This window comes from Helobdella robusta, assembly GCF_000326865.2.
Source record: "Helobdella robusta unplaced genomic scaffold HELROscaffold_7, whole genome shotgun sequence".
NCBI classification, from domain to species: Eukaryota; Metazoa; Annelida; class Clitellata; order Rhynchobdellida; family Glossiphoniidae; genus Helobdella; species Helobdella robusta.
In genome coordinates this window covers 5,632,765-5,645,398 of record NW_008705398.1, presented here as the reverse complement: position 1 = coordinate 5,645,398, position 12,634 = coordinate 5,632,765, and the positions used below count along the sequence as shown (strand labels likewise).

The 12,634-nt window shown below is 34.8% G+C and overlaps 2 protein-coding genes across 2 annotated transcripts; both read right to left on the bottom strand.

The window, feature by feature from the left end:
* Positions 1-618: 618 nt before the first annotated feature.
* On the bottom strand, positions 619-3,777 carry HELRODRAFT_165251 (hypothetical protein; the record flags this gene model as incomplete). The annotated part of the gene is made up of 4 exons (XM_009031097.1): positions 619-1,757; positions 2,564-2,819; positions 3,021-3,227; positions 3,760-3,777. The coding sequence occupies 4 exons, from the start codon at positions 3,775-3,777 to the stop codon at positions 619-621; spliced, it is 1,620 nt and encodes a 539-aa protein (XP_009029345.1).
* A 4,398-nt stretch (positions 3,778-8,175) lies between these two features.
* On the bottom strand, positions 8,176-12,084 carry HELRODRAFT_165250 (hypothetical protein; the record flags this gene model as incomplete). Its single annotated transcript, XM_009031096.1, has 4 exons — positions 8,176-8,237; positions 9,319-10,827; positions 11,126-11,819; positions 11,959-12,084. The coding sequence occupies 4 exons, from the start codon at positions 12,082-12,084 to the stop codon at positions 8,176-8,178; spliced, it is 2,391 nt and encodes a 796-aa protein (XP_009029344.1).
* Positions 12,085-12,634: the final 550 nt, after the last annotated feature.

The window sequence follows — 12,634 nt, the reverse complement described above, 5'->3', positions numbered from 1 at the left end:
ATGCAAAAATATTATTTTTATAACGCAAACTTGATGTTGGCAATAATAATGATGATGAGAATGACGATGAAAATGATTCGATAAAAATCATATAAAGATGATGATGATGATTCATTTAATTATTATTGCTATCATAGCCTGACTAGCTAACAGTTAGTCAGGAGCTAAACTCAAATTTTAATTAATTAATTGATTAATTCTTTGATTGATTAATTGGTTAATTATTTAATTATAGTATTACAAATCTTTTTGAAAATCATTAAAACATCTATTAAATAATGTGACACTCAAAGCTTTCACTGCCAGTTTAAGATGCTTTGTGAAAATTGTGCGTAGGGTACAACATTTTGTAAAATGAAAAATGGGAGGCTTCCATCATCAGATGATGACGTTTTTAATAATGAACCACAATATAGTAAATGTTTTTTATGATTTTTATAATAAATTAACATTTATTATTAACTTATATGCACACAAACACTTTCCTCTGAAGAAAAACATTCTTAAATATTTAAATCCACCGACATCTTTGGAATGAATAATTCTAAATTAGTTTAATTATTTGGTTTAATTGTTTGAGGCTTATCCCATTGTTAAAGATGGTAGTTTTCAGAAATGTTAGTATCGCAGCTGAAATAAAATGTCGCTGCTATCGTTGCTGCTGCTGCTTCTACTCTTTTCGTCATTATCTTGAGTGACGTCATTATCTTTAGCGACGTCATTATCTTGAGTGACGTCATTATCTTTAGCGACGTCATTATCTTGAGTGACGTCATTATCTTTAGCGACGTCATTATCGTCGTTGTCGAAATCATTTTTTCGGATGTCTTTGAAATCCGTGAAGTCAATGTCCCCGTTGTTCACTGCATGTGTACTGACGTGCTCCATGTGTTGTAGTTGCTGCTGTTTGATAAGAAAGCAGTCATGGCAAAAATGGTTGTAGATGTTTTGTTGTTGTTTTAGTTGAGGTTGCTGATGTTGTTGTTGCTGTTGTAAAAGGTCCAGTTGCATTTGTAGATGCGAGCTAGTGTTAAATAGCCGTTGTTGTGGTTGTTGCCTATGTTGTTGCAGTTGTTGTTGTTTAAAACAAATTTGTTTGTGTTGTTGCAGATTTTTGGCATCTTTTTGTTTTTGATGATGTTGAACATCGTCTCTAGGTGTTAAATGGGGCTTTTGTTGATTTATTTCTTGATGGTGTTGTGTGCAGGTCAACGAATGGTTTTGAATTTTGTTGCAATGTTTACAAACAGAAACATCGTCGGGAATTTCTTTTACGTTTAATTTTTCTTCAGATCTTTGTTGAACTTGCGGCTCATGGAAACTAATTTCTTGCAAGTTTTGTTGCTGTTGAAGTGGTTGCTCAAAACGGACTCGCGACGGTTGGTGTTGAGATTCTTGTTTCAAACATCGATGCAAAATACATTGCCCGTTATAAAAGTTCTCAATAGGTTGTTGTTGATGTTGTAGACAATGTTGCTGATGTTCTTTTTGTAGTTGTACAAATTGATGACGACAACAAAAGAGCTGTGGCTGCAGTTGTTGTTGTAGTTGCAGATGTTGCGGTTGCAGTTGCTGTTGCAACCCAGCTTGATTCACTTGGTAATGTTGATCCTGACAGAAAGGTTCAATTGAAAACGCGAAGGAAGGAGTGTGTAAGGCCAAAGAAGATGCCTCATTTGCTTCCGGTTTCTCTGAAAAGATCTTCCTTATTGCGTTCATCTTCATTTTTTTAATTATATACTGCATCACAGCGTTGCCTGCAGTTGTGTTTACGTTTGTAGTAGCAGTAGTAGTGGTGGTGGTGGTTGTTGTTGTTGTTGTGGTGGTGTTAGTAGCTACCGATGTATTAGTGGTCGTATTCGCGGTAATATTAGTATCTAATGGGCAATGAACATTTTTGTTTTTTTCTTTAATAATGCAACTGTTGATATTACAAGCTTTGAAGCTGTGTACGTTATTAATGACGTCACTGAAATCAATTATCGCTGCTGCTGCTGTTGCTGCTGTTGCTGCTGATGTTATTAAAACTGTTGGAGACGTCGTTGAATTACGAAGTTTGTTTCTGTTGCGGTTGAAAGTACTGTGAAAATTTGAGATGAGGGAACAACTGAAAGTTGTTGCGAGTTTTGTTGATGTTGTTGATGTCGTTGTTGTTGTTGTTGTTGGTGGTGGTGGTGGCGAAAATGTAAATATTGTTGTCGACGCTTTTGTTGTTGGCCGTGGCGTTGTTGTTGAACATTGACGCAACGGGTGCTCAATTGATGGCGACGCCGATAATGAAGAAGCTACTGATAGTGATGGCGAGACTGGTGATGAGGATGACGGCGATGATGATGAATGCGATGATGAAGAAGAAGAGGCGTGTTGTTGTGGTGGTCTTGTTGTAGAAAATAAAATTCTGGATAAAAAACATCTTCCGAGCGATTGTTTATATCGATGATTGATCTGTCGTCTGTGTGGTTTTGGTTGTTGTTGTCGTTGCTTACGTTGTTGTTGTTTTTTATTTTGATTACGCGTCTGTTTACATTGCGTTTGTTGTTGTTTGTTTTCTTGTAGTTTAAACTGCTCAATTTTATGTGTACATTGTCTGTGCAGTTGTTGTTGCTGCTGCTGCTGATGTTGTTGTTGTTGTTTTTGTTGTTGGGTTTCTGGTTGTTCTTGATTATAAAAAATTTGTTGTGTGTGAATTCGGTTGTCATGTTCTTCGATATGATGGTGATGTGCTCGGTGTCTTTGTAGATGTTGTGGATGTTGTAGTTGAGGGTATTGTTGTTGTGGATGGAATTGTTGTAGATGGAGTTGTTGTGGTTGTGGGGATTCTGTCAAATCGTGCATCGATCGATTTCGTTTAGTATGCTGTTGTTGTTGTTGTTGTTGCAGATGATGTTGTTGTTGTTGTTCAAAATTTTGTTGGAGATTGTACGTTTTCAAATATTCTCGTTGTTCAAAATGTTGCGTCGAAGCCGAATGTTGCTGACATCGTTTCAAATGTTGAAGAAGGTTTTGATGTTTTTTATTACATTGGTGCTGTATATGGTGTTGTTGATGATGTTTATTTTGTTGTTGTTGATGTTGTTGTTGTTGACGTTGATGTTGTTGTTGTTGACGTTGATGATGATGTTGTTGCATCGATGAACAGAGATCATACTTGATGTTATTTCTCCGGCGGACACTTTGGTGCATTCTGCATCTGCTGGCCAGATGTTATTAGTTTTAATGCTGCTGACCTAACAGTATAATATACATAACATTATATATATATATATATATATATATATATATATATATATATAGAGGTATATGAAGGAGACCATATTTTATACAGTATTGTATGAATTCTACCGAATTGTTGGCATTAACCATTTTAACGTTTGTCATTTTTCAATTTTTCTCACTGGAATTTTTTGGAATTGGTCTAATTTATTAATTAATATTAAACTTAATAATACATTACCATCAACGTCGTCTTCCTCATCACCATCGCCTTACTACCGCCGTTTTAATCATCATAATCATCACCACCACTACCACCCTCATCATCATCACAACCTGATTAGCACAGCCATGGATACGATAAACGATGACGTCATGATGACGACTGACAGACAGGCCAACACCAAAAATGAACTTCCATCTAAGTTAATTAATTAAATAAATAATAAACAGCAGCTATTTAGACTAATCGAGTGGCAAGATGGTGTAGCGGTAAAGTGCCTGGCACTGCTATTGCAATGACCGGGTTCAATTGCAAAGAGATACCCGCCTGCCACATGCCATGTGCGCGATGCAATGCCTCACGTGTATCTACATGCACTGTGTGTTTGTTGGTGATGCTTCTTAAAAATTTTGAAATGAGATTCGTAATAATGAAAATAATAATGAACAACAGTATAATATAAACATAACAAACAACAACAACAGAATACCAACTTTATGATAAAGATCAAAAAATCAAAAGCAAACAACAGCAGCAACAACAACAACAACAATGACAAAACGTCGTCTCTTTCTGTATGATAGTATTTCAATTCGAACAACGTTATCGTTAATAGCATTGCCAAATGTTGTTATATGATGCACACACGTATACACACGCACACACGCACACACTTTTGTAAATACTTCTAAATCAATACATCATACATTTTTTGCGTATGTTAAACTGGAATCTCTTTGTAGTCGAACAAGGTTTCCGCAACTATTAATATAATGCTTTACAACGCCAGGCGCTTTAACCACTTAGGCCATGTCGTTCCCTGGTGTATCATTTTGTGTATTTTTGTGTACAATTGCACGGTGGTATTTTTTATGGCGACACCGAAGTCGTTGCTTGGTGCTAGGTTAGGTTTTGTTATTTATACGGCTATAAATACTTACAATCGAAAGCTCACGAACAAATTATTTTTATTAATATAAACTTATATATTTATATTTAAAAATTGTAAAATACGAAATAAACGTAGAACTATTAAATTTTCAAATGTTAATAACATCAAATATAAATATTTTAGAACATCAATGTATTCCCACCGCTTCAGTAATTTATACTTTATGTGTTTCTATGTACGTTATTACACAAATGTTTCTATTACGTTTTCAAAGATTTTTATTATCCCATTTTATCCCATGTTATGTCTTACCATCCCATGTTATCCCACTCCCACGTTATTCCGTATTATCCCATGTTATTTCATTCATACTATCCCATGTTATTCTGTATTATTCCATTTTATGTAGTTCCGAGACGGCATTCAGCTTCAATCATTGATTTCCCAACTCTTGCCATTCTTACCATCAATTGTTTGAGCACTACCCACTCACTTGTCATCTTCATCATAATGTAAGTATACATTTAATCATTTCTCATCATCGTCATCATCATTATCGTCGTTGTCATCGTCATCATTATCATCCTCTTCATCATCATCAACATTATTATGATCATCATAAAAAATAACATACTAAATAATCACTTCTTATTCTTTAAACCACCGGAAGAAAAGGCAAAAACATACAATTGGTGACTTAAAACCGGACTAAAAACGTGAAATGTGTCATGAAAAATGAAAAATTATATTTGTGGTTTTAAACTAGGAGAACCTAAAGATAATAAAAAATAGTGCTTCATTAATACTCCAGGTAATTAGAAAGATTATTTTAAGCGGGCATAAATACACACTCACGCACTCACACACACACTCACACAACACACACATAGGCATGCATACAATCAAACAAACAAACACACAAACCCACACACACACACACACACACACACACACAGACCCACACACACACACACACAGACCCACCCACACACTTATTCGCGGGTATATACTTGTCGATTAATAACTCCAATTAACCTTATGTTAAATCAGTTTAGAGATATGCTGCTATTCAAGCATCAATATCCGAGATTCGAGACGGCTTTATAAACAACAACATCAGTAACAACAACAACAACAACTACTACTACATCATCAACAACGCTAACAACAACAACCACAACAACAACTTTAATAAAGACAACAACCACAGCGTAAACAACAATATTAACAACAACAACAATAATAATAATAACACTAATAATAATACTAATAACAACATTAATGACAACAGTGACAACAACAAAAAAGACGATAAAAACAACGAAACTTCAATAGCGGCGGAAATGGAATCAGCAACAATAGCATTGGCATCAACAACAACATCAGCAACAATTTTTAAAAAGCAAACATTTTATATTTATAACAGTTATAGCTACATTTATGGTTTATAAGTTTATTACTATCTATTATTTTATTAAGCTAACTATCACCGAACGCTAGAAAACGAAAAATATTTCAACACTATTGCCAAAAATGTTGCTAAAACTATAAACAACATCAACACGAATGATATAAACTACAACACCGCCAAACACGCTAACAATAAAAACACTAACATCAAAATCATAAATAAATACGTCAGTCATGACATCATCAACAGAATCACACGCAACAATAACCATAACTGAAACATGACTACAAGTTACTGTTGAAAAACCCGAACACATGAAGAACAACAACAACAATTACATATTATTTTCGCAACAACAACAAAAATTATTCACGCCACAAACAAACAAACAACAGCACTACACAACAACAGAAATTATTTTCGCAACAAACAAAAAAAAAAACTACAATCATTTACGAAAAAAAACAAACAGCAAAAACAACAATAATTGTTTTCGCAACTAACATACAAAGAAACAACAACAATAGCAATAGCAACAAAGCAACAACTCATAGAGAGAGAGACAACAATGATTTCTTGTTATCGTTTTCTGACGCGTGGACATTGCGTAGGAGTATAAATAAAACACTAGTTCAAGAAGATACAATCATTATATTATGATGGCCAGTCCATGTCGATTCACTGTTATTATTGTTGTTGTTGTTATTATTGTTGTTATTGTTATTGTTTTTGTTGTTGTTGTTATAGTTGTTTAAATGTTGTAGTAATTAAGAGTTTGTGAGATCTAATGGAAAAAATTGGTTTTTTATTCAACAAGTAATAAGAAGGAAATAGTAGTTTGATTTTAGCCTCAAAAGTTCATTCGCTGCTAATACCTTTACTGGTACTGCTACTGTTAGTGAAAAACGCCAACTTGGCTGTTAACAATTCCGGTTGGTGTGTTTATCGTTTGTATCACAGTTCTTGGTGAAGTTTCATAAGTTATTTTGTTTTTGTTGTTTCCGAATGTTTTCAGATTTTGTTATTCTTCTTGTTGTGTTGTGTTGTTGTTGTGTTGCTGTTGTTGTTGTGTTGCTGTTGTTGTTGTGTTGTTGTGTTGCTGCTGTTGTTGTTGTTGTGTTGCTGTTGTTGTTGTTATTGATGATATTTGTTTTTGAGGTGCATAATGTTAATGTTGATGTTTATCGCGAATACTTGGCATGCTTTATTTCGTCATTAATATCACGGCTCATACTACTACCATTACGGCTGCTACTGCTAGTGTTAATGCTACTACTACTATTACTACTGCTACTGCTACTACTATTACTACTGCTGCTACTACTACTGCTACTACTACTTCTACTGCTGCTGCTTCTATTACTACTATTACAACAACAACAACTACTACTACATACTGCTGCTGCTGTTGATGCTACTACTACTACTACTACTACTACTACTACTACTACTACTAATGGTGCATGCCCTGAGACAAACCTCTCCATCCCCCTAAATTATAATCTGGTATAAAAAAATTTTGCATTACTTCCTCCGACATAAACATAAACAATGCAGTAGCACAATAAACAATGCAAACAAAAGAAGGGAGAACCTACATGAACCGTCGTCGTCGTCATCTTCTTCACCATCATTGTCGTTATTATTATTGTTGTTGTTGTTGTTATTGTTGTTGCTGCTGCTGTTGTTGTTGTTTTCGCTGCTGTTGTTGTTGTGGTGATCACGTGTTGTTTGTTGTTTATTGAAACTGACTGATTGGAACGTTGCATTCGCGACTGTTGCGTTCAGGCTGTAGGCTTGGTTCATCAACGTAATAATTATCTCTATTGAGTAACAATAATTGCATTAGCAACAATAATGACGTCAAATATAATATTAATAATAATAATAAAATAATACTAAAATAATAATAATAATAATAATATAATAATAATAATAATAATAATAATAATAATAATAATAATAATAACTATTATACGTTTTAGTTGAAGGCAACGTAAGCCGTGACATGCGGGCGGGCGGAGGTTTTCGACTGAGCCATTTTTCAAAATATAACGGTGTACTGCCCAGAAATTGTACTTAGTTCTTCTTTTTTGACTGAGTGATGATACCATTCTTTTATAAAATTTTTAGTTTATTGCATCTTTCCATTCGAGTAATTGAGAGTACGTCTTATTGTTGAACCACTTTATAATGGATTTTTAATCTGCTGGAGTCCCTGGTAGGAAGAAGGGTGGATATCGCCATTGCAAAATTTAACTCGTGACGTCACTTTGCGTGACGTCGATGATGGATCAGTGAAACTAGCAATAACATTTTACATGATGGCTTATTAATTTGCTATATTTGTTCTATATACATGTTCAAATGAAACAGCTCATTTTTTTTTATTTTTATGTTGTTTTATTTCTAATTTTTTTTTGTCGACGAGTTAGCTCAGTCGGTAGAAGTGCCACGTCTCGCGCTGTTATTACGTGATAGCTGGGTTCGAATACTGCCTGTCCAAAATTCAAATACTATTCATTACATCATGTGTTTATGATGCAGTGCTTGTGGTGTGCATACGTAATGTGTACGTACGTCGTGTGGTGTGGCGTGGCGTGGTGTGGCGTCGTGTGGTGCGGTTAGATAGCGCAGTCTTTACGGCATGAAACTTTTATTTTACGCATTTGAATAACATGCAAGCAGTTCTGCGTGTTTCAGATCTGCGTCATAAGAAACCAAACCAAACATTGCAATGAAAATATATTGATATAATGACGATTAAATATCTAATGTTTTTATGTTTTATTATTTAAATTAAATTATTTTAATTTAAATTAATTTAAATTATTTTGCGTCAGTCATTTCTGAGGCAGGCAAGAACGTTGCATTCTTAAACCGTACTCAGAGTCCTTCCTGACAGATTTCGTAGTAATAAAAAATTTTCATGAGATTTTTTGAAATAAAATATTATAAAATTTTAAAAATGATGAAAATAAAATGTATAAACAATAATAAACCAATAACAATAATAAAAAGTTCAAATAACTAACAAAATAATCATAAAAACAAATAAGAAGCAAAGACATTTAAGATATGAAATACCTTTGTAATAAAAGATGAGAGATTGTGACCGATGGACGGAAGGAAGCAGTGAAAGAATGACATGATGATGTGACGATGAATAACACATCACTCTACAGTAACTCGATGAAAACAGTGATAACGGTGATGATGACGACGATGAGGAGATGCGTCTGAATGACAAGTCACAATTAATAGTTGATTGGAGCAAAAAATGCTTTGTTATGTCATCCAAACGGGTCCGACTACCATGAACATTTTTGTGACAGTTTTTGATCTTTTGTTGTTGTTGATGATGTTGTTTCGTTTGTTGTTGTTGTTGTTTTTGTTGTTGTTGTTGTTGTTTTGTTTGCTGACGATTATCCTGCTGGTATGTGTAATGATACTGTTGTTTGCTTATAAATTTTGGACGGTGTTGTTGTTCGTAGTTTAGTGTTTCAAAATTGTTTTGTTTAAATTGTTGTTGAAAATGTTTATTACGCTGTAGTTTATTCTGTTTAACTCTTTGTTTACGTTCATGTTGACGTTGAAGTCTGTAAAAAAAATTTTTCTTGTGCCTCCTATCAGCAGTGCATCGCTCCAGTGTCATTTTAGTGTAGACATCTGCAAAATTGAATGCTGTGGGCTCCCTTTCATTACCGCCATCTATATTCACGTCATCATCTTCATTCTCATCCTCACCCTCTTCGTTGTCACCATCATCGTATCTGTATCTGTAGTCATCATCACTGACGTCATTATCATAAATTTCATCATCGTTCTCACCAATGATGACATCATTTTCATTGCCATCAAATTTAGCAGGAAAATTTCTCTTATTATTTATATTATTATTATTAATGACGTTACTGATTGTATTATAGTTATTAGTGTTGTTGTTGTTGTTGTTGTTGTTGTTGCTGCTGCTGCTGCTGCTGTTGTTGCGGTTATTGACAAAAATGTCGTAATTGTTATCGTAAATGTGAGCTAGTGTCTGGCAGTGTTCATTCATTAGATTCTTATTTTTTAAAAGGGAGTTTATTTTTGAGATGTTTCGCTTGTTGTAACTTTCGACATCACTGTAGCCATAACTGATACCACTATTATTATTAATTCTATTATTATTATTTGTGGTAGTAGTAGTAGTTTTATTTTTATTATTATTGTTGTTGTTGTTGTTAATGTAGTTGCTGTCTGAGTCTATCAACATCATTAGCAAAAAACGTTCATCTGGCTTTCCATGTAAATGTAGAAAGATTTTTCTGGAGGACATTTTGACTATGTTGTTGTTGTTGTTATTGTTGTTGATGATGATGCTGCTGGCTTTGTTGTTGTTAATGTTGCTAATTTTTTTAATGTCATCGTCAATTTTGTTTACGTTGTTGATGTTTTTGTTGATGTTGTTGATGCTATTAATGTTGATACTTTGACTGAACGTTTTAGTAATGTTACGACCGTTAATATAATTTAAATTTAATTTACTGTTATTACTCTTATTTTTGTTATTGTTATTAGTGACGTCACTGAATACGTCACTGTATCTTTGCATGCAAGATGATCGTGACGACGTCGAGATGAAAACAATGCCATGTCCATCTTCTAAATGAACGTGGCTCGCCTTTGTTTTTGATGTTGTTGCTTTTGTTGATGTTGCTGTTGTTGATGTTGTTGATGATGGCGTTTTTGTTGCCGGTGAAGATGACGATGATGATATCAAAGGAGAAAAAAGTGATGATGCTGACGGCGATAAAGGAGATTGTGATGATGCTGAATTTTGTGTTTTGTTCATTCCTTGTTGTATCATGTGAAATTGTTGATATTGCTGTAGACTTGTATCATAATTCTGCTGCTTAATTTGCAGCGTCTGTTGCTGATGTTGTTGCTCTGTTGGTTGCTGTTGCTTTGCTGGTTGCTCTGGTAGGATTTGTTGTAAGTGGAATGACTTTACTGATAGTTTATCTGCCGTTATTGGCTCGTTTGTTAGCTCGTTAGCTTCTCTTCTTTCTGAGATGTTCCAGCATGCAAACTGAGCTATATTAACGCCTGTTTGTACGGCGTGCGGTGTTATAAAAAGTACATTAAAACTATTTACTAGTCGGTGTTTTTAATGTTATTAAATTTTCCATAATTTTATTAACAATATTTTTATATAATTTATGTGTAGTAACAAAGGCATACCTACACACGCAGGCACACCTGCACACAGACACAACCATGCAAACATGTAAACAGACATAATCATGTAAACCTAAACATACACACCCACATATAAAAAACATACAAACAGACAGACGGACGAAGAGAAAGAGACAAACAAATAAAAATGAATGATAGTACTAACTTTTCATGCATACGTACGTAACGGATAGATAGGATTTCAAATCGAGAGGGCAGGGCTGGACGCCGATATCAACGTCATCATCAACGTCACCAGCGTCGTCATCGTCATAGTTGTTGTTGTTGTTGTAGTCACTCTCGCTATAGTTGCCAATATCGTCATCATCATCACCATCATTATCATTCTCCTCCTCGTCATCGTCGTCGTCGTCGTCATCATCATCATTATTTTTTCTCGCGAGCACAGTTGCAACAACAACTGGTTCATCAACGTCACGTGTTAGAGACGATCTCTTTTTTGCACTCTTATCAGTAGGATCACTATTTCCTTCTTGATAATGCTGCTGCTGCTGCTGCTGATCATCATCATCATCATCACCCTCCATTTCATCATCATCATCATCTTGTTCATCTTCATCGTCATCAGTATTATCGTCACTATTAAGACCACCGATCATGACGTCACCACCAACGACCTTGAACTGACACATTTGTCTCAAGTGGCACTTGCTTCTTACGAACGTGGAGACGTCTGTCCAGCAGCCGAGATGACCAAAATTCTGCCTCACACACCTACTGCTGCCCTGCATGCGACCAAACTTGGCACTGGTGATGTAAATGATGTTGTTGCTGGCTGCCGATGTTGCAGCCGATGTCGTCGGATCAACGCTGTCTCGAGTATGATGTCGATGATGATGCTGTTTTTGTGCTGCTGCTGCTGATGATGATGATGGTGACGATGATGATAATGATGATGATGATGATGATAGTGCTGATGTCGAATATAGTGGGGGAAAAGAACCCGTTTCATTATATGAGTCTGAGTGTCTCAAATACGTTGCTTGTTTGGATGTTTCTGTTGTATTTGCCAAAGATGACGATGATGATGAGTATGATGATGAAGAGGAAGAGGAGGAGGAGGAAGAAGATGATGACGATGGTGAATTTGTTAATTGTGGACATGATATGTGGAGGTATTCTGATTGGCACGCCATGACTTCGTGATTCTCTGTTCGATTGCAAAAAAAATTATTCTGAAATTTCATTTAATCTTTTGATTTTGTATGCACGCGTACGTATGTGTGTGTGTGCGCGCACGTGTGTGTTTTTTTAAAGTGTGTTTAGTGTTTTATGTAGTACACTTAAATGTGTGTGTGTGTATTTATATATGTGTATGTTTAAATGTTTATACGAGTATGACGTAACATTGGTTATGGAGGGTCTTGTGTAAATACAGACAGCATTTAATATTGCATAAATGAACATACTTAAACATTAACCCCATAAACAATTTACATACATGAACTACATACAAACTGCAAACACACTTAAACATAAACAACATGCATATACAAACAAATCCTAGGTAGGTAAAATTAAAAAACACGCAAAAAGCTAAACGGCATACATGAAGTTTAATAAAAATAATAATGAAATTGTTTTTTTATTTGTGTATAGTTTTTAGTCGAAGTTTTTTTTGTTTGTTGTTTAGCCATACAAGCCCAAAATGAGA